The sequence below is a fragment of the Oncorhynchus tshawytscha genome, linkage group LG19 (assembly GCF_018296145.1).
Source record: "Oncorhynchus tshawytscha isolate Ot180627B linkage group LG19, Otsh_v2.0, whole genome shotgun sequence".
NCBI classification, from domain to species: domain Eukaryota; kingdom Metazoa; phylum Chordata; class Actinopteri; order Salmoniformes; family Salmonidae; genus Oncorhynchus; species Oncorhynchus tshawytscha.
In genome coordinates, this window is record NC_056447.1 from 34,690,884 (window position 1) to 34,714,266 (window position 23,383).

The 23,383-nt window shown below is 43.1% G+C and overlaps 1 protein-coding gene across 1 annotated transcript in view; it reads right to left on the minus strand.

The window, feature by feature from the left end:
* The window catches only part of LOC112218679 (CD44 antigen), a 41,373-nt gene extending 20,571 nt beyond the window's left edge, over positions 1-20,802 (minus strand). Inside the window, exons 1-3 of the mRNA XM_042301624.1 lie at positions 20,384-20,802; positions 3,333-3,504; positions 80-219 (exon numbers count right to left, since the gene is read on the minus strand). Of these exons, the coding sequence (XP_042157558.1) occupies positions 80-219; positions 3,333-3,504; positions 20,384-20,450 (379 nt within the window). The 5' untranslated portion in view covers positions 20,451-20,802. The remainder of the gene's footprint in view (positions 1-79; positions 220-3,332; positions 3,505-20,383) is intronic.
* Positions 20,803-23,383: the final 2,581 nt, after the last annotated feature.

The following is a 23,383-nucleotide window of genomic DNA, read 5'->3' on the forward strand; positions in this document are numbered from 1 at the left end:
GTTTAAGTGATTGTCTCTCAAAGGGCTCTGTTCTCATGCCAAACCTGGTCAATATGAACTATGAAAAAGAAAAACTCACCTGATGCATTGAAACAGAAGGCATCAAAGGGTTGGTCCGGAGTGTCATGGTGGAAGAAGACTCCTGTCATGTTCTTGGCACAGTTAACATGGGCCTTCTGTCTGAGGATAGTGGTATTTCCGTTGCTGATCCAACCATATCTAAAATCAAAGATTAGCATTTGGATTTCACGACTGTTCGTCACAGATAACTTTTTTTTTAAAATGTAGGCGCATGGATCAGAAAACTAGTCACTATATGGTGACCACTAGTTGCCTCATGCTGCACAATACATATCCTTTGCATAGAGTTAATCATGCTGTTGATTGTGGCCTGTGGAATGTTGTCCCACTCCTCTTTATTGTCTATGAAAATTTGCTGGATATTAGCGGGAACTGGAAAACGCTGTCGTACTCGTCGACCGAGAGCATCCCAAACATGTTCAATAGGTTACATGTCTGGTGAGTATGCAGGCCATGGAAGAACTGGGACATGGGACCATGCATTATCATGCTGAAACATGATCATTATTTTTTATTGAACCTTTATTCAACAAGGCGAGTCAGTTAGGAACACATTCTGATTTACAATGACGGACTTCCCCGGCCAAACCTGGACAATGCTGGGCCAATTGTGTGCTGCCCTATGGGACTCTCAATCAAGGCCGGATGTGATGCAGCCTGGATTCGAACCAGGGACTGCAGTGACGCCTCTTACACTAAGATGAGATGCCTTAGACCGCTGCACCTCTTGGGAGCCCTGAAATTATGTTGCGGGATGAATGGCATGACAATTGGCCTCAAGATCTCTTCACGGTATCTCTTGACATCGAAAAAATTCAAATGTGTTCGTTGTCCATAGCTTATGCCTGCCCGTACCATAACCCCACCGCTACCAAGGAACAATCTGTTCACAACATTGACATGAGCAAACCACTCTCCCACACAACGCCATACATGTGGTCTGCGGTTGTGAGGCCGATTGAAAATACTGCTAAATATTCTAAAATGAGGTTGGAGGAGGCTCATGGTAGAAAAAATAACATTAAATTCTTTGGCAACAGTTCTGGTGGACATTGCTGCAGTCAGCAAGCCAAATTGCACGCTCCCTCAAAACTTGAGACATCTGTGGTATTATGTTGTGAGACAAAACTGCACATTTTCGAGTGGCATTTTGTTGTCCCCAAAACAAGGTGCACCTGTGTAATGATCATGCTGTATAAAAACCTTTTTGGGATAGGTGGCAGCATTTTCACTTTTGGATGAATAGAGTGCCCAGAGTGAACTGCCTCCGACTCTGTCACAGATGCTAATATATGCATATTATAATTAGTATTGGATAGAAAACACTCTGTTTGAATGATGTCTGTGAGTATAACAGAACTCATATGGCAGGCAAAAACCTGAGAAAAATCCAACCAGGAAGTGGGAAATCTGAGGTTTGTAGTTTTTCAAAGCTTGGCCTACCAAATACACAATGTCTATGGAGTCAAGTTTCACTTCCTACGGCTTCCACTAGATGTCAACCGTCTTTAGAAACTTGTTTCAGGCTTCTGCTATAAAGGAGGGGTGAATGGGAGCTGAATGAGTCAGTGGTATGGCAGAGTGCCTCAGGCTCGTGACACGCGCTCCCGACAGAGTTGGGATTTGGGGCTTTCGTTCCAGTGCTTTTCTTCAGACAATAAAATTCTCCGGTTGGAACCTTATTGATGATTTACGTTAAAAACATCCTAAAGATTGATTCCATACATCGTTTGACTTGTTTCTACGACCTGTAATGGAATTTTTTTAGTTTTTGTCTGGACGAAGTGCTCGCGCCTCATGAAGATGGATTACTGGGATGAACACGCTAACAACAAGTGGCTATTTGGACATAAATGATGGACTTTATGGAACTTTATGGAACAAATCAGTCATTTATTGTTGAACTTGGATTCCTGGGAGTGCCTTCTGATTAAGATCATCAAAGGTAAGTGAATATTTATAGTGTTATCTCTAACTTCTGTTGACTCCAACATGGCGGATATTTCTTTGGCTGGATTGGGCTCTGAGCGCCGTTCTCAGATTATGCTTTTTCCGTAAAGTTTATTTGAAATCTGACACAGCGGTTGCATTAAGGAGAAGTCTATCTTTAATACAGTGAATAACAGTTGAATCTTTTATCAATGTTTCTTATGAGTATTTCTGCAAAATCACTGGATTTTTTGGAATCAAAACATTACTGCACGTAACGCGCCAATGTAAACTGAGATTTTTGGATATAAATATGCACATTATCGAACAAAACATACATGTATTGTGTAACATGATGTCCTATGAGTGTCATCTGATGAAGATCATCAAAGGTTAGTGATTCATTTTATATTTATTTCTGCTTTTTGTGACTCCTATCTTTGGCTGGAAAATGTCTGTGTTTTTTTTACTTGGCTATAACCTAACATAATCATATGTTGTGCTTTCACTGTAAAGATTTTTTTTAATCGGACATGATGGGTAGATTAAAAGATGTTTATCTTTCATTTGCTGTATTGGACTTGTTAATGTGTGAAAGTTACATATTGAAAAAAAATATTTTTGAATTTCACACGCTGCCTTTTCAATGGAATGTTGTTGAGGGGTTGCGCTAGCGGAACGCCTACCCTAGAAAGGTAAGCTTATTGATATTTGAACATTCAAATTGAAAATTTGAGGTAAATAAAAATTATGTGCATAAGATACATTTCTGGGATCTTTTATTTCAGCTCACAAAACATGGGACCAACAATTAACATGTTGCGTTTATATTTTTGTTCAGTGTAATCTACCACACGGCTGTTGCTTTTTGCGATGTCCTTTTTCTAAATAGGTGATTAAACAGTAAAGTAGTAAAAAAGTCATTTATATTGACACAGTCAACCAAAACTGCTAGAAGTGTTTAGGTTGAGATAAGGAACATACTAAAGATTACATAATAATACAATTTCTTGACCATTACCGTTTTGGTTTTAATTTAGAGTAGGTCATTCAATGAGTAAGGAGTCTACTACAAATAAAAAAACACATGAAAGATTTACACTTCCATTTTAATATACATGCTATCATATCACACACGTCCTATAGATTGCTTGATTCTAAATGGTACGCTCGTGTGGATATTGGAACAGTGACTTAGTCTTACAGAGTCCTTTTGCTGATTTCCATTTAATTTCCATTTAATTATTTACCCATGGATAAAGCACATCATGTGAGTCCTAAGAGGACACTGTGTAGTCATAAAGATGGATGTGTGACCTCACCTACAGGTCTCTAGGCCTTGGGCGTGGGCCTCGGTGACCTGTTCCTTGCTGGCAATGGTGCCGCCCAGGCTCTCACACAGGTTCTTGGCCAGGCCAAAGGTCAACGAGTAGCGAGCTTCTCCCTCCACATGGAACACTCCAGCATGGCTGCAGCTACGGGACTTTACTATAGCTGGGGAAAGGAAGAGAAGGTGAGAGAGAGGTTAGTATTGAGGAAATCAGCCTGTGAGACACTGTGACTGCATGTCGGCCATTTTTTTACTATACATTTTAAAACTGTATAATATTTAGACATCGTCAAAGAAAATGAAAGAACACAACGTGGAAGAAAGGTTACTTTTCAATATGTTTTGAAAAGAACTAGGCATTTACTAGCAACGTACATAGCAACAAGACCAAAAAGTGGCTAGTGATACATGTATTACATAAGGATGCAGTCGATGATATAGAGTACAGTATATACGTATGCATATGAGATGAATAATGTAGGGTATGTAAACATTATATAAGGTAGCATTGTTTAAAATGGCTAGTGATATATTTACATCATTTCCCATCAATTCCCATTATTAAAGTGGCTGGAGTTGAGTCAGTGAAAGTGTCAGTGTGTTGGCAGCAGCCACTCAATGTTAGTGGTGGCTGTTTAACAGTCTGATGGCCTTGAGATAGAAGCTGTTTTGCAGTCTCTCGGTCCCAGCTTTGATGCACCTGTACTGACCTCGCCTTCTGGATGATAGCGGGGTGAACAGGCAGTGGCTCGGGTGGTTGATGTCCTTGATGATCTTTATGGCCTTCCTGTAACATCGGGTGGTGTAGGTGTCCTGGAGGGCAGGTAGTTTGCCCCCGGTGATGCGTTGTGCAGACCTCACTACCCTCTGGAGAGCCTTACGGTTGAGGGCGGAGCAGTTGCCGTACCAGGCGGTGATACAGCCCGCCAGGATGCTCTCGATTGTGCATCTGTAGAAGTTTGTGAGTGCTTTTGGTGACAAGCCGAATTTCTTCAGCCTCCTGAGGTTGAAGAGGCGCTGCTGCGCCTTCTTCACGATGCTGTCTGTGTGAGTGGACCAATTCAGTTTGTCTGTGATGTGTATGCCGAGGAACTTAAAACTTGCTACCCTCTCCACTACTGTTCCATCGATGTGGATGGGGGGTGTTCCCTCTGCTGTTTCCTGAAGTCCACAATCATCTCCTTAGTTTTGTTGACGTTGAGTGTGAGGTTATTTTCCTGACACCACACTCCGAGGGCCCTCACCTCCTCCCTGTAGGCCGTCTCGTCGTTGTTGGTAATCAAGCCTACCACTGTTGTGTCGTCCGCAAACTTGATGATTGAGTTGGAGGCGTGCGTGGCCACGCAGTCGTGGGTGAACAGGGAGTACAGGAGAGGGCTCAGAACGCACCCTTGTGGGGCCCCAGTGTTGAGGATCAGCGGGGAGGAGATGTTGTTGCCTACCCTCACCACCTGGGGCGGCCCGTCAGGAAGTCCAGTACCCAGTTGCACAGGGCGGGGTCGAGACCCAGGGTCTCGAGCTTGATGACGAGCTTGGAGGGTACTATGGTGTTGAATGCCGAGCTGTAGTCGATGAACAGCATTCTCACATAGGTATTCCTCTTGTCCAGATGGGTTAGGGCAGTGTGCAGTGTGGTTGAGATTGCATCGTCTGTGGACCTATTTGGGCGGTAAGCAAATTGGAGTGGGTCTAGGGTGTCAGGTAGGGTGGAGGTGATATGGTCCTTGACTAGTCTCTCAAAGCACTTCATGATGACGGATGTGAGTGCAACGGGGCGGTAGTCGTTTAGCTCAGTTACCTTAGCTTTCTTGGGAACAGGAACAATGGTGGCCCTCTTGAAGCATGTGGGAACAGCAGACTGGTATAGGGATTGATTGAATATGTCCGTAAACACGCCGGCCAGATGGTCTGCGCATGCTCTGAGGGCGCGGCTGGGGATGCCGTCTGGGCCTGCAGCCTTGCGAGGGTTAACACGTTTAAATGTCTTACTCACCTCGGCTGCAGTGAAGGAGAGACCGCATGTTTTCATTGCAGGCCGTGTCAGTGGCACTGTATTGTCCTCAAAGCGGGCAAAAAGTTATTTAGTCTGCCTGGGAGCAAGACATCCTGGTCCGTGACTGGGCTGAATTTCTTCCTGTAGTCCGTGATTGACTGTAGACCCTGCCACATGCCTCTTGTGTCTGAGCCGTTGAATTGAGATTCTACTTTGTCTCTGTACTGACGCTTAGCTTGTTTAATAGCCTTGCGGAGGGAATAGCTGCACTGTTTGTATTCAGTCATGTCACCAGACACCTTGCCCTGATTAAAAGCAGTGGTTCGCGCTTTCATTTTCACACGAATGCTGCCATCAATCCACGGTTTCTGGTTAGGGAATGTTTTAATCGTTGCTATGGGAACGACATCTTCAACGCACGTTCTAATGAACTCGCACACCGAATCAGCGTATTCATCAATGTTGTTGTCTGACGCAATACGAAACATCTCCCAGTCCACGTGATGGAAGCAGTCTTGGAGTGTGGAGTCAGCTTGGACCAGCGTTGGACAGACCTCAGCGTGGGAGCTTCTTGTTTTAGTTTCTGTCTGTAGGCAGGGATCAACAACAACAAGAATTTTTCTTCGACTTTGACATTACAGAATATTTTCTGTAGATATTTGACAAAAAAATAAATCCATTTTAATCACACAACAACATGCGGAAAAAGTCAAGAGGTATGAGTACTTTCTGAATGCCCTGTATGTTATAGCCCTGAAGCGACAATAAGCAATGACATGACAGATAATCAGAAACTTGTGCTCATGATTTATTTTATGGTTGTGTGCATTCGTGCATGTGCGTATGTGTGTGTGTGTTTACTCCAGTGAAACAAAATATTGTGAAACCGAACCATTTTGAGGTTAAAACACATTATACGAGTGATATATTACATGATATCTGACAGTACTTAGACTGCATCGAAAGCATTATGAAATGTAATAACTCATAGGAAAATGTATGAACATAACTAGCTTGATGGAGTCGTGGTCAGCTTTTCCGAAAGGGGAACGGGGCAGGGCCTTATATGCGTCGCGGAAGTTAGAGTAACAATGATCCAAGGTCTTTCCACCCCTGGTTGCGCAATCGATATGCTGATAAAATTTAGGGAGTCTTGTTTTCAGATTAGCCTTGTTAAAATCCCCAGCTACAATGAATGCAGCCTCCGGATAAATCGTTTCCAGTTTGCAGAGAGTTAAATAAAGTTCGTTCAGAGCCATCGATGTGTCTGCTTGGGGGATATATACGGCTGTGATTATAATCGAAGAGAATTCTCTTGGTAGATAATGTGGTCTACATTTGATTGTGAGGAATTCTAAATCAGGTGAACAGAAGGATTTGAGTTCCTGTATGTTTCTTTCATCACACCATGTCACGTTGGCCATAAGGCATACGCCCCCGCCCCTCTTCTTACCAGAAAGATGTTTGTTTCTGTCGGCGCGATGCGTGGAGAAACCCGCTGGCTGCACCGCTTCGGATAGCGTCGGATATAGTCATGGAAATAAAGGAAATAGTCATGTCTGTTAGCTTTGTCCTTTAATAGTCTCCTTTAATAGTTTCCTTTAATAGTCTCTTTACAGTTCATTCATGCTTGGTTTTACAAGGCTTTGTAGAGGCCTATTTTGAGTCTGTTTAACTGTGAAATTAAACATATTTTGCACATTTGAATAACCCTAACTGCCATTATAAAGTTTTTGAGGTCGTTGATTGCCATTGTGTCGCTCAGCATACATATGACTATGCTCCTAAACAATAGACAGCATACAGACGAATAAAACTCATCTTACAAATGTATTCAAGCTAGTTATGTTCATACATTTTCCTATGAGTTATTACATTTCATAATGCTTTCGATGCAGTCTAAGTGCTGTAAGATATCATGTAATATATCACTCGTATAATGTGTTTTAACCTCAAAATGGTTCGGTTTCACAATATTTTGTTTCACTGGAGTAAACACACACACACATACGCACATGCACGAATGCACACAACCATAAAATAAATCATGAGCACAAGTTTCTGATTATCTGTCATGTCATTGCTTATTGTCGCTTCAGGGCTATAACATACAGGGCATTCAGAAAGTACTCATACCTCTTGACTTTTTCCGCATGTTGTTGTGTGATTAAAATGGATTTATTTTTTTGTCAAATATCTACAGAAAATATTCTGTAATGTCAAAGTCGAAGAAAAATTCTTAAATGTTCTTTTAATTAATGTAAAGTAAAACACAAATATATTTTGATTAGATACATACAGTGCCTTGCAAAAGTATTCACCCCTCAGGGCTTTTTCCCTATTTTGTTGCATTACTGTAATGTAAATGTATTTCTATTTGGATGTCATGTAATGGACCTACATAAAATAGTCAAAATTGGTGAAGTGAAATGAAAAAAATAACTTGTTTCAAAAATAAGAAAATGAAAAAAAAAGAAGAAAAGTGGTGCTTGCATATGTATTCCCCTTTGCTATGAAGTCGCTAAATAAGATCTGGTGCAACCAATTACCTTCATAAGTTACACAATTAGAAATAAAGTCCACCTGTGTGCAATCCAAGTGTCACATGATCTGTCACATCACCTCAGTATATGTACACCTGTTCTGAAAGGCCCCAGAGTCTAAGCAAGAGGCAACACCAAGCAAGCGGCACTATGAAGACCAAGGAGCTCTCCAAACAGGTCAGGGACAAAGTTGAGGAGAAGCATAGATCAGGTTTGGGTTACAAAAAAATATCAGAAACTTTGAACATCCCACGGAGTACCATTAAAACCATTATTAAAAAATGTAAAGAATATGGCACCACAACATACCTGCCAAGAGATGGCTGCCCACCAAAACTCACGGACCAGGCAAGGAAGGCATTAATTAATTAGAGAGGCAACAAAGAGACCAAAGCTCCACAGCGGAGATTGGAATATCTGTACATAGGACCACTTTAAGCCATACACACCACAGATCTGGGCTTTATGGAAGAGTGGCCAGAAAAAAATAAGCAAACATGTTTGGTGTTCACCAAAAGGTATGTGGGAGACTCCCCAAACATTTGGAAGAAGGTACTCTGGTCCGATGAGACTAAAATTGAGCTTTTTGGCCATCAAGGAAAACACTTTGTCTGGCTCAAACCCGACACCTCTCATAAACCCAAGAACACCATCCCCATAGTGAAGCATGGTGGTGGCAGCATCATGCTGTGGGGATGTTTTTCATCGGAAAGGACTGGAAAACTGGTCAGAATTGAAGAAATGATGACTGGTGCTAAATACAGGGAAAATCATGAGGGAAACCTGTTTCAGTCTTCCAGAGATTTGAGACTGGGACAGAGGTTCACCTTCCAGCAGGACAGTGACCCTAAGCATACTGCTAAAGCAACACTTGAATGGTTTAAGGGGAAGAAAATGTCTTGGAATGGCCTAGTCATAGCCCAGACCTCAATCCAATTGAGAATCTCTGGTATGACTTAAAGATTCCTGTACACCAGCGGAACCCATCCAACTTGAAGGAGCTGGAGCAGTTTTGCTTTGAAGAATGGGCAAAAATCCCAGTGGCTAGACGTACCAAGCTTATAGAGACATACCCTAAGATACTTGCAGCTGTAATTGCTGGAAAAGGTGGCTCTACAAAGTATTGACTTTGGGGGGTTAATATTTATGCACGCTCAAGTTTTTTTTCACAATAAAAAAATATTTTGCATCTTCAAAGTGGTAGGCATATTGAGTAAATCAAATGATACAACCAATGTATTCAACCCCCTGAGTCAATACATGTTAGAATCAGCTTTGACAGTGATGGCAGCTGTGAGTCTTTCTTGGTAAGTCTATAAGAACTTTGCACACCTGGATTATACACATTTATTTTTAAAATTTCATCTTGGTAAGCAATTCCAGTGTATATTTGTCATTGTGTTTTACGTTATTGTCCTGCTGAAAGGTGAATTTGTCTCCCGATAATTGTTGGAATGAAGACTAAGACAGGTGTCCTCTAGGATTTAGCCTGCACTTAGCTCTATTGCGTAGAAAATTCTGTATACCTTGCCGATGACAAGCATACCCAGAACATGATGCAGCCATCACTATGCTTGAAAATATGAAGCTGTAAATATGAAGCTGTGATGTGTTGTGTTTTTACCCCAAACCTAACTCTTTGTATTCAGGACCTAAAGTTGGCTTTGGTGCCTTATTGCAAACAGGATGCATGCTTTGGAATATTTTTTTTCTGTACAGGCTTCCTTCTTTACACTCATTTAAGTTAGAATTGTATGCAAAACATACACATACAAATTACTACATCACACAAACATCAGTACACAAACATCACACCTTCCCAAACCCACTAGCCCCCACCCCTATCTCCAGCACCCATATCACTTTCTTCACATGGCCTCAACCTGCACCATTTTGTTTCTCTCTGTCTAACAGGCTCTTGAAATTTTCAGATAATAAAGAATTTGACCGTTCCATTGTGTGAACTATTGAGGATTGGTTGATTTCCAGTTTGAGTATATGTTTTTTAAAGATACCTTGTAAGAAGAGTATCGTCCAACCCATCGAGTATCTCACTGCACCCTCATATGTTATGTCTTGAAATATACAGACAGAGGAATTAAAATTACATTTACAATTACATTGCAATACCTCTGACATCCATCTTTCTGACTCCGCCTGTAACTTTTGACCCCTTATTTTTTGTTGGCACAAAACTATCTCTATACTTCCATTCATTTGTATCGTTTACCTTTGTTGTGGCAGAATCAGAATTCTTTAGGTAACATTGATAAAGAAGATTTTTTTGTCAATGTTCATAAGTATGCTTATGCGGAAAGTTACTTGGGGCCCAGAGAGGGGAGAGGTCAGGTTGTCTTATCTGTGAATGTGTCTGTAACTATTCCTAAACCATGTGAAGGGATGGTGTGAATAATAGGGAACCAGTTAGTTGGCTCCACAATGTCTGTGTGCCAGTCACTCCTCTCCGTAAGCTAGTCCAGGAGGAATTGTATTTTTGATGGGAGTATCTAGAATTGACAATCGATATATGCCATTGGATGAGGTAATGTTTTGGTCCTAAGTGGTACCAAGAACGAGAAGTAGAACCTCGTCTAAGAGGGCAAACTGAACAATAATTTATAGCTAATGCTGTCTGGCTATAGGATACTCCTTTTTCTGGTAAAAGGTTCTTTGTGTAATGTTCCTAAGATCTGTTATTTGTCATGTTTTGAGTTTTGATGGGTGTGTCTTGGCTATAAATGATACTAAGAACTGTTTTGTAAGCACTCTCAGAGAATTAATTTATAGACACTGAATTGATCTGAGAGTCACAGGGTTATGGTGAAGCTCATATAATTAAAGATGGACTTTATAATAACTCTTAATTGCTCTCTCGTGATTTGGTAATACAGGAAATTTCCACGACACCTTCTGACGAGTCCCGTGACACAAAATGCAGAACGCCATCATGTTTGTGAGTCTCATCTTACCATAGTGTGGTCATACTACTGTGTAGGCGAAACCGTTCGGAAGTTGGCAGATCAGCGCTACTAACTTCAGACTAGTCCCCTGGGGCTTGTGGTGGTCGATATACTGAATATTTCATGGTCTGACAAACAGATGCATTGGACTGAGGCGCATCCCATGCAAAAAAACATATCTCTAGATTAAACGGACAGATTGTTATTATTATGATTTATTTCTACTTTTACCCATTTTACCCTAATTTCGTGATATCCAATTGCTAGTTACAGTCTTGTCCCATCGCTGCAAATCCCCTACAGACTCGGGAGAGGCGAAGGTCGAGAGCCCATACATCCTCGGAAACACAAACCTGCCAAGCTACACTGCTTCTTGATACACTTCTCGCTTAACCCGGAAGCCAGCCTCACCAATGTGTTGGAGGACACCGTCCAGCTGGCGATTTTGATAGGGATTTTTTTATTATGTTACTTAGACTGACGCACACTTAAAGATTTTAACACAGAACTCTATAAACGGAACAAGACACATGCATATTTTATGTTTTCAAATTGCTGACAAGTAAGTGTACCAGAGTAACATGGTCTCAATGCCTACACTATTTGACATTGCTCTATGTTTTGATGTCTCAATGATTCACCACTTGTGTGTCTGACAATTTGCTTTGATCTTCTACCTGTCTGACTGCAGTCTGCTTTGACAACAGCACAGAGTTGTAGAGAGTCATAGTATTGAAGTAGTTCACTTATCAACCTGGAATGTTAACCGATGACATATCACACTTTGAAAATGAACATTAAACATTTATGGCATCAGTAAAACTGCCTGACCCAGCACTTTGGTGAATACCATAGTACTGGCAGAGAGAGGAGGTTGAGCAGGAAGTTACTTTACCGTTAGTGACGGTTGGGCTCGGAGGGTGTAGCTGTAGCTGTGTGTTTACCATGGAACTCTGCATTAGAGGAAAACACAAGCATGCACGTGCACACGCACACGCACCCGCACATACACTGCCCAGAGTGGATCAAAGTGAACACAGCATTTGGATGGCAGAAGAGAGAGGGTAACCAATGAATCAGAGGTGTTACCATTAGCATGCAGGGAGAGTGGCCATGCACAACTTTGTCACTCCAAGATCCTGTTATTCCAAGGCAGTGACTCTCGAAAAGATGCTATTGTCAGTTAATGGACTTGAAAGGGCCAGAGACCACAGAGGGTCTGGATATACAGAGGCTACTAGTTGGGAGAAAAGGGAGCTTTTACACAGTGCATGCCAGAATCTCCAGCTGCACTGACTGGAACAGACAGGCTCTTCTCTCGTCTCTCTCCTGTAGCTATACACAGCAAATTACACCACACACACTGATACACACTGATACACTTGGCCTCCAACACCACACTCAATGACACACTGGCCTCCAAACCAACACAGACTGATACAGTGGCCTCTAAACCAACGCACACTGATACACTGGAATCCAAACCAACAGATTGTGATACACTGGCCTCCAAACCATAAAACATTGATACACTGGCCTCCAAACCAACACACATTGATACACTGGCCTCCAAACAAAAACACACTGATACACTGTCCTCCAAACCAACACACATTGATACACTGGCCTCCAAACAAAAACACACTGATACACTGGCCTCCAAACCAACACACATTGATACACTGGCCTCCAAACCAACACACATTGATACACTGGCCTCCAAACAAAAACACACTGATACACTGGCCTCCAAACCAACACACATTGATACACTGGCCTCCAAACCAACACACATTGATACACTGGCCTCCAAACCAGCACTTTGCGATACACTGGCCTCCAAACAACACACATTGATACACTGGCCTCCAAACCAAAACACACTGATAGACTGGCCTCCAACCAACACACACTAATACACTGGCATCCAAACACTAGCCACCACCACGACTACCACACAAACTGATACACTGGCCTCAAATCCAAGACATCAGTCAATTTGCAGTCTGTGCTCTGTCTAGCTACGTACATCTTATCAGGCCTGTAAGCCAAACAGCTTGCTCTTTATCACCTATGTCTGATTTTCTCAGACGCAAATCTCTCTCTTACTATCTTTCTCCCTCTCACACACCCCTCTCTCTCTCTCTCTCTCTCTCTGTCTCTCTCTCTCTCTCTCTCTGTGTGATGTATGTGTTTATTAAACTCTCTCTGAGAAACAATGCCACAGCCACAAATATAGACTGTCACCATACATTTCTGCAAAATCTCTCTCTTTCTCGCTCTCTGTCAAGATAGTGCAGAGCCAGCATGTTTGTTATGGCTTGCCCTCACTCTGCTGGTCACAAGATCCACAGAGCCAATAGACCGGTGGTACAGGTGAAACATGAGATCCCCCTCAAACAAAACTCACCCAGGCAAAGTCACCTGAAGGACTGTTTCTCCTTTTAATTTAGTTTTATTTCATCTTTATTGAACCAGGTTGGCCAGTTGAGAACACGTTCTCATTTACAACTGCGACCTGGACAAGATCAAGCAAAGCAGTGTGACAAAAACAACAACACAGTGTTACACATAAACAAACATACAGTCAATAGAAAATAAAAATATCAAAATCTATGTGCAGTGTCTGCAAATGTAGAGTAGTAGGGAGGTAGTCAATAAATAGGCCATAGAGGTGAAATAATTACAGTTTAGCATTGATACTGGAGTGATAGATGTGCAGATGATGATGTGCAAGTAGAGCTACCGGGGTGCAAAAGAGCATAAGGGTAAGTAATAATATGGGGATGAGGTAGTTGGGTGTGCTATTTACAGATTGGCTGTGTACAGATACAGTGATCGTTAAACTGCTCTGACAGCTGATGCTTAAATTTAGAGAGGGAGATATAAGACTCCAGCTTCAGTGATTTTTGCAATTTGTTCCAGTCATTGGCAGCAGAGAACTGGAAGGAAATGCGGCTAAAGCAAGTGTTGGATTTGGGGATGACCAGTGCAATATACATGCTAGAGCACCTACTACAGGTGGGTGTTGCTATGGTGACTAGTGAGCTGAGAAAAGGTGGGGCTTTACCTAGCAAATACTTATAGATGACCTGGAGCCAGTGGGTTTGGCGACTGATATGTAGTGAGGGCCAGCCAACGAGAGCATACAGGTCACAGTGGTGGGTAGTATATGGGGCTTTGGTGACAAAACGGATGGCACTGTGATAGACTACATCCAGTTTGCTGAGTAGGTTGTTGGGGGCTATTTTATAAATGACATGGCCGAAGTCAAGGATCGGTAGCATTGTCCGTTTTACGAGGGTATGTTTGGCAACGTGAGTGAAGGAGGCTTTGTTGCGAAACAGGAAGCCGATTCTAGATTTAATTTTGTATTGGAGATGCTTAATGTGAGTCTGGGAAGGAGAGTTTACAGTCTAACCAGACACCTAGGTATTTGTAGTTGTCCACATATTCTAAGTCAGAACCGTCCAGAGTAGTGATGCTAGTCGGGCGGGAGGGTGCGGGCCGCAATCGTTTGAAGAGCATGCACTTAGTTTTACTAGCATTTAAAAGCAGTTGGAGGCCACAGAAGGAGTGTTGTATGGCGTTGAAGCTCTCAGCCTCCAGTATTTATGCTGCAGTAGTTTATGTGTCGGGGGGCTGGGGTCAGTTTGTTATATCTGGAGTACTTCTCCTGTCCTATTCGGTGTCCTGTGTGAATCTAAGTGTGCGTTCTCTAATTCTCTCCTTCTCTCTTTCTTTCTCTCTCTCGGAGGACCTGAGCCCTAGGACCATGCCCCAGGACTACCTGACATGATGACTCCTTGCTGTCCCCAGTCCACCTGGCCATGCTGCTGTTCCAGTTTCAACTGACCTGAGCCCTAGGACCATGCCCCAGGACTACCTGACATGATGACTCCTTGCTGTCCCCAGTCCACCTGGCCATGCTGCTGCTCCAGTTTCAACTTCCACCTGACTGTGCTGCTGCTCCAGTTTCAACTGTTCTGCCTTATTATTATTCGACCATGCTGGTCATTTATGAACATTTGAACATCTTGGCCATGTTCTGTTATAATCTCCACCCGGCACAGCCAGAAGAGGACTGGCCACCCCACATAGCCCGGTTCCTCTCTAAGTTTCTTCCTAGGTTTTGGCCTTTCTAGGGAGTTATTCCTAGCCACCGTGCTTCTACACCTGCATTGCTTGCTGTTTGGGGTTTTAGGCTGGGTTTCTGTACAGCACTTTGAGATATCAGCTGATGTACGAAGGGCTATATAAATACATTTGATTTGATTTGATTTGATTTGTTTGGAGGTTTGTTAGCACAGTGTCCCAAGAAGGGCAGATGTATACAGAATGGTGTTGTCTACGTAGAGGTGGATCAGAGAATCAACACAGCAAGAGCGAAATCATTGATATGTACAGAGAAGAGAGTCGGCCTGAAAATTGAACCCTGTGGCACCCCCATAGAGACTGCCAGAGGTCAGGACAGCAGGCCCTCCGATTTGACACACTTAACTCTATCTGAGAAGTAGTTGGTGAACCAGGCGAGGCAGTCATTTGAGAAGCAAAGGCTATTGAGTCTGCAGATAAGAATATGGTGATTGACAGAGTCAAAAGCCTTGGCAAGGTCGATGAAGACGGCTGCACAGTACTGTCTTTTATCGATGGCGGTTATGATATCGTTTATGACCTTGAGCATGGCTGAGGTGCACCCATGACCAGCTCAGAAACCAGATTGCATAGTGGAGCAGGTACGGTGGGATTCGAAATGGTCGGTGATCTGTTTGTTAACTTGGCTTTCAAAGATTTTAGGAGGACAGGGAAGGATGGATTTAAGTCTACAACAGTTTGGGTCTAGAGTTTCTCCCCCTTTGAAGAGGTGGATGACCGCGGCTGCTTTCCAATCTTTGGGGATCTCAGATGATACGAAAGAGAGGTTGAATAGGCTAGTAATAGGGTTTGCAGCAATTTCAGAAAGAGATGGTCCAGATTGTCTAGCCCAGCTGATTTGTAGGGATCCAGATTTTTCAGCTCTTTCAGAACATTAGCTGTCTGGATTTGTGTGAAGGAGAAGCAGGGGGCTTGGGCAAGTTGCTGCAGGGGGTGCTGAGATGTTGGCCATGGTAAGGGTAACCAGGTGGAAAGCAGGGCCAGCCATAGAAGAAATGCTTATTGAAATTAACGATTATCGCAGATATATTGGTGGTGACAGTGCTTCCTATACTCAGTGCTGTGGGTAGCTGGGAGGAGGTGATCTTATTCTCCATGGACAACTTATTTTGGAATTAGTGCTACAGGAAGCAATTTTCTGTTTGAAAAAGCTAGCCTTAGCTTTCCTAACTGACTGAGTATATTGGTTCCTGACTTCCTTGAAAAGTTGCATATCGTGGGGGCTATTCGATGTTAATGCAAAATGCCACAGGATGTTTTTGTGCTGGTCAAGGGCAGTCAAGTCTGGGGTGAAGCAATGCGTATATCTGTTCTTAGTTATACATTTTTTGAATGGGGCGTGTTTATTTAAGATGGAGAAGAAAACACTTTTGAAGACCAAACAGGCATCCTCTACTGACGGGATGAGGTCAATATCTTTCCAGGATACCTGGGCCAAGTCGATTAGAAAGGCCTGCTCGCTGAAGTGTTTTAGGCAGCGTTTTGACAGTCATGAGGGCTGGTCGTTTGACTGCAGACCCATAACGCACGCGGGCAATGAGGCAGTGATTTCTGAGATCCTGGTTGAAGACAGCAGAGGTGTATTTAGAGGGCAAGTTGGTCGGGATGATATCTAAGAGGGTGCCCATGGTTACAGATTTAGGGTCGTACCTGGTAGGTTCCTTGATAATTTGTGTGAGATTGAAGGCATCTAGCTTAGATTGTAGGACCTGGGTGTTAAGCATGTCCCAGTTTAGGTCACCTAACAGTACGAACTCTGAAGATAGAGGGCGGCGATCAATTCACATATGGTGTCCAGGGCACAGCTGGGGGCTGCAGGGGGTCTATAACAAGCGGCAAAAGTGAGAGAATTGTTTCTGGAAAAGTGATTTTTTTTAAGTAGAAACTCAAATTGTTTGCGCACAGACCTGGAAAGTATGACAGGACTCTGCAGGCCTCAGTAGATTGCAACTCCTTCGCCTTTGGCAGTTCTATCTTGTCTGAAAATGTTATAGTTAGGGTTGGAAATTGCAGGATTTTAGGTGGCCTTCCTAAGCCAGGATTCAGACACGGCTAGGACATCCGGGTTGGCAGATGAATCAAGCAGTGAATTAAACAAACTTAGGGAGTCTTCTAATGTTAACATGCATGAAACCAAGGCTTTTATGGTTACGTAAGTCAACCAATGAGAGCGCCTGGGGAATGGGAGTGATGCTGGGGGCTGCAGGGCCTGGGTTAACCTCTACATCACCAGAGGAACAGAGGAGGAGTAGTATAAGGGTATGGCTAAAGGCTATAGGAACTGGTTGTCTACTGCATTCGGAACAGAGAGTAAAAGGAGCAGATTTCTGGGCATGGAAGAATAGATTCAAGGCATAATGTACAGACAAGGGTATGGTAGGATGTGAGTATAGTGGAGGTAAGCCTAGGCGTTGAGTGACGATGAGAGAGGTTTTGTCTCTAGAGGCACCATTTAAGCCAAGTGAGGTCAAAACGGCTAGGTAAGGCATATTGAGCAGGGCTGGATGCTCTACAGTGAAATAAGACAAAAATCACTAACCAAAACAGCAATAGACAAGGCATATTGACATTAGGGAGAGCCATGTGTAGCCGAGTGATCATAGGATCCAGTGAGTAGCTAGGCGAGCTGGAGGCACAGAGATTCAGACAGCTAGCAGGCCGGGGCTAGCAGGCTAGCAGATGGGCCTCAGAGGGACGTCGCAATGGAAGAGCCTGTAGAAACCCCCTCGGATGGTTACGTCGGCAGACTAGTCGAGATTGATTCGTGGGGCTCTGTGTCGGCAGCAAAGGGTCCAGGCCAATTGGCAAAAGAGATATTGAAGCCCAGGAATTGTCTGATGGATCTCTTCAGCTAGCTGGGAGATGGGCCTAGCTCCAGGCTAACTCCTGCCCCTCTTTCCCCCCTTTCTCTGTCTCTCTCTCAGTCACCCATTCATTTCCCCCTTATGTCTTTCAAAGACTTTTAGCTTAAAGGCTCACAAATCTTACATCAAAATTGAGAGAACCTTTTAGTGGATAAATCCACAATATGACCTTTTAAATGTGTCTATCCTAACCTCTGAACACTTACATGATTATCGACTTGCAGTGAAAGCTCACAGACATCTCTGTGAAAAAATAGACTTAGTTACAGCCGCTGTATTGGTCCCAGATACAAAATGTAGTCTGGTTGGGTAATAGAGATGGTCAGGCTTGCCTCATGCAGTAAGGGTCTGTATACATTACAGAAAGAGGCCTTTGGAGCAGCTTTCCCTTGGCTACAAAGACTTCAGTGTATATGAACAGTGAAGAGAAGGAAGGGGGCGGGGGTACAGCTTGGCTACTGGGGAACCTAAGACTCACAGAGAGGCTTTAAATCATAATCAATAGGTTAAACAGCATTCTTGAAATACAGTAGTGCTGAAATACGAGGTACCCCCCGTTTAAGATCAGTTTAAAAGCCAATCAGCTTTTGACTGAGTGAAGGGGCCACCAAAAGTACTGCAGAGAAAGGGAGAGAAGGAGGAGAGGAACGGCTCAACTTAGTGGTGGCCGGCTGTAAGGCCTATGTGTGATTGGTTGGTAGAGAAGGGTAGAGAAGGGAATAGGAGGGTAGAAGGGTATTGGACAGGGGCCAAACAAGTGCCCACGCAGATCAGATGGCAGGTGACGGTAGTCCAAGCGTGCATGGGCACAAGGCCTCTTTGTGAGGCCCTAGTGCTGGTCCACAGGAACCCCTCACCTTGGAAATGGACACCCAGAGGTACGGGAGGGGTCTTTACGCCAGGGGAGCAAATACAGCCACTGGCATGGGCTAGTCTCTGTGAGGTGTGTGTGCGTGCATGCATGTGTCCAGCCTGGACGGACACAGCCTGCTCTGGCCCTGTGCATACCTGTAGCCATCTGATCAATCAGGCCTTGTCTAACGTGCTCTAAGGAGCGGAGTGAAGCTGGCCAACTGCCAAGACACCCTGAGCAAACAACCCAGCAATGGGAACAGCCGTATTAATGCCTAGCTCTTATTTCTGTAACGTAAGCATTATGCATGGATGTCGTTATGTGCATATGTATTTGTGAGCGAGTGTGTCTAAAGCAAAACCTGCTTTTGAAAAAGTATATCCATTGGACGGCCGCATTAGCCAGAGGGGCTAGGAGAGCAAGTATTTTCTGAAGGTCAAATTTCAGGATCCTATTGCTTTGGTCATTTACAGAACCATATGTGGATTGGATCTCCAGTCATGGGAGAGGCCTTGTTAATGGGTTATTGGTTTACATTGATGTCTGGACTGCAGCACATTTAGGGTTCAAAGACTGGGCAGGATGAGCTGTAACTACCCCAGGACTCAACTCACCAGACACCCAATTACTGTGAACACACACATAGATGCACACACACACAGCTATTATCGTCACACAACCCTTCATTCCCTAAGGTTAAACCAAGAGGCATAAACTTGTAGGAATACACAGGGGAAATGTGAACACACATACTATAGCTCCTCTTTGTTTGTTTTTAAACCGGTCAGATTTACAGCTCCACGCTGGCTGTGCTTTGGCACAGAGCCAGAGAGGAGGCACAGCGAGATCCCCCCCCCCCAGCCAAATCAAAGAGAGCAAGACTAACCCAGACCTGTTTGATTCAGCACCAACTTCCCCTTGTCAGAAAGATGCCGCTCTGAGACACAAATCCAATCAAGAGCCTTTACTGAAAGCATGAGGGAGCGAGAGACAAAGAAAATGAAAGACAGCGAGAGAGAAACAGAGAGAGAGAAAGAGAGAGAGAAAGAGAGAGAAAGGTAGAGGAATTAATGAATATCCTTAGAAAATGCAGCGTAAAAGCACGGCAGCATAGCTCTCAGCTGTGGTCAGACAATTGAATAGAGCTCTTTCGTATCCTCACATTGATTGAAGTGCAGATAGATGCTTTCTGAAGGCTACAGTGGCCATACAATACCAAGATAACCGGCTGAAGGAATGAGAAATGAGCAGCTGCCCGGCATGGGCTCATTGTTCTCCTCCCTAACACACTCAGTGGTGAGTGTGTATGTGAGCATGTGTGTGAGAGAAAGAGAGAGAGAGAGAGAGAGGGACTTTCTCCTTTGTGTCTGTGCTGTCATGAGTCTCAGACTGCCAGACATAAGCCTGTCTGTAATAGTGTAGCCTAGCACACGCTGCTTTACTGGCGTCTACTCATCCATTCCACAGGCACTGCCTCAGCCTATCCTACTCTCTTCTTACACACGCACACACATACACACACTATACATGCTCATCAAGTGCTGATAATGAAAAAAACTACACTGTCTCGCCATAAAATCTACCAACAAAGGAGAGTGTTTCCAGGTTGAAAGCAGAGAAAAAAAGCCCCAGACAAAGAGGTGTCTGCTGGGCAGAGAGAGATGCACAGCCTCACCTTGAGCCGGTTCCAACCTGGAGGAGGCCAGTAATCCAAAGGTAACCCCCAAGAGCAGAGTCCACATCTTGGTCTTAGCGTCTGGCGATGGCTGGGTGAGTTACTGGATGAGTAGGAAGTGTGTATGGTCTCTCCAGTTATCCTATCTTCTCTGTGTCAGGAGTGAGTGTGTGTGTGTGTGTGTGTGTGTGTGTGTGTGTGTGTGTGTGTGTGTGTGTGTGTGTGTGTGTGTGTGTGTGTGTGTGTGTGTGAGTGAGTGAGTGAGTGAGTGAGTGTGTGTGAGAGAGAGATAAAGAGAGAGAGAGGGAGAGTCCGGTCCTCTAAAGGGAGTGGGTGTCTGGTAGCTATTGGAGCTGAGACAGACTTTGCCCAACTTTTTTCTATTCTCTGCGAGAGAGGGTTTCTGAGCCTTGTGACAGGCAGAATGGTGAAGAGGGTGGTGCATGTGTGTACACACCCTTCTGCCTCTCCCTCTCTTGCTCCCTCCCACCCTACCTTGCGCAGCCTCTCTCTCCATTTTGTCTCTCTCAATCGCTCTTTTTTCTCTTTCCTGTCACTGTCTGCTTCTTCAGTTTTTTATGAGCTTGGAAGGTGCCCCTCTTGTGTTTTGCTAACTATCCTCTTTCCGCTCCCCCTTCTATCCATGTTCTACCTTTCTCTCATTCTGTCTATGACAGCAACAGTTGCTGAGAGCGCATCTGGTCTTTTGTTTTCTCCCTGCTCTGCTTTCAATGAATATCCTCCTCCCCTCTCCTCTCTCAAAAAAAAGCAGCCCCCCCCCCTCCAATCTCAACAACCAGAATGATATATTGAGTGCCACTATGTCATCGGATTAAATATAGATCACTTCTACTCTTACTAGGGGCTTTATTTCAAGCCCCTACCTATCCTAGTCTCTTTTCACTGGTAGGTGAACTGGAGGTATTTCAGCCATATTCATATTGCTTTCACCTAGCAAAGTCCTATAGATCAGTGGTCAATGAGAATTCAAGGAGAGCCTAATGAGACAGAACCATGAACTGACTGACTAAATAAGCATGAAGGAAACTACATTGATGTTCATGAAGATTTGTTCCAGCTCTAGTCTCAGCTGTGAAGGGCCAAAAATAGCTTTGACCTCATGTTAGATGGAATTTAGATGGCATCTATGCGATGATTAAGGAACCTGTCAATGGGAGTAATATTATCACTATGTTCATATTTAGCGTCTAACTGAAAAGACCCAGGTTTTTTCAGGTCTAAAGATAAGAAATCAGACAAAATCTTTGTTCATGTTCAAGTCCTTGGTCCTTTCAGTTCTAAAGGAAAGTACTCTGGCAAAATCTTTGTACATTTCCAAGTAAGTACCTACAGCAGGTCAACAACATGAAAGGTGGAGGACCTATTGTAGTTGTCTTGTTTTCTGCTTCTCAACCAAACACGTATAGAGACTGCTGTAATGGCGCAGCCGATAATTTCCAGTAATCCATTGCACCTTTCAAGATAATCAACTAAACACGTGTATATAAAGTAGGTTATGTGAAACACCTTGAAAATGTGATTCTACATTCATATGAGGTACATTCCCCTGTGTATTTATTTGGACAGTGAAAATAAAATGTTTAATTTGGCTCTATACTACAGCATTTTGGATTTGAGATCAAATGTTTTATATGTGGCGACAGTACAGAATGTCACCTTTTATTTTAGGGTATTTTCATACATATCTGTTTAGAAATTAATGCAAATTATGTATCTAGACGACCTATTCAATGTGTCATAAGTGTTGATACAAATGTACTTATAGTGTATTAAATATAGTAAAATGTTTAGTATTTGGTCCCATATTCCTAGCATTCAATGACTACATCAAGCTTGTGACTCACAAACTTGTTGGATGCATTTGCAGTTTGTTTTGGTTGTGCTTCAGATTATGTTGTACCCAATAGAAATTGACGGTAAATTATGTATTGTGTAATTTTGGAGTCACTTTTATTGTAAATAAGAATACAATATGTTTCTGAACACTTCTACATTAATGTGGATGCCTCCATGATTACAGATAATCATTACTGAATCGTGAATTATGTTGAGTGAGAAAGTTACAGATGCACAAAGATCATGCCCCGAAAATATGCTAATCTCTCACCATTGCCAATAACGTTGGAGGGTAGCATTTTAGGTGAGGTATGATTTGTTATATCTCTATTTCGTTTATCCTATATACAATACATAATCTATCTATGTGAGGCAATAGAGGGAACGAGTGAGAAATAAACCACTGTGTTCAGTTCATTAGGGGAGAGATAAAGAGAGCATTGTTATGGCTTATCTTTATCACACCAAATAAAATATGATGGTACAGAGAAATATGGCTGGAACTCCCACCATCTTGATGACAGCTCTAGAGGATTGGCGATGTTACAGTGAGAGGAAACAGCGTGGGAGTGTTGTGAATGGCAAATCGCCCTCTAGGTATTTGCTGTGTAAAAAGCTAACGTTTTGACATGCTAACAGTAAAACAGTCAGGACTGTGTAGAGCAATAATATGGCAATAAAACAAAGTGTGCAAGGTGTTGCATTACACAGTGAATACAGTGCCTTCAGAAAGTATTAATACCCTTTGACTTATTCCACATATTGTTGTATTACAGCCTGAATTCGACATGGATTAAACTGATTTTATTTATCACCCGTCTACACACCATACCCCATAATGAAAACAGAAAACATGTTTATAGAAATCTTTGCTAATTTCTTGAAAGTGAAATACAAAAATATCTAATTTACACCCCTGAGTCAATACTTTGTAGAAGCATCTTTGGCAGCTATTACAGATGTCTTTCTGGGTATGTCTCAAAGAGATTTCCACACCTGGATTGCTGTTGCCCATTATTGTTAAAAAAATAAATAATTGTTGATCATTGCTTGGCAACCGTTTTCTGGTCTTGCAATATATTTTCAAAGAGATTTAAGTCAAAACTGTAACTTGGCCATTCAGGAACATTCACTGTGTTCTTG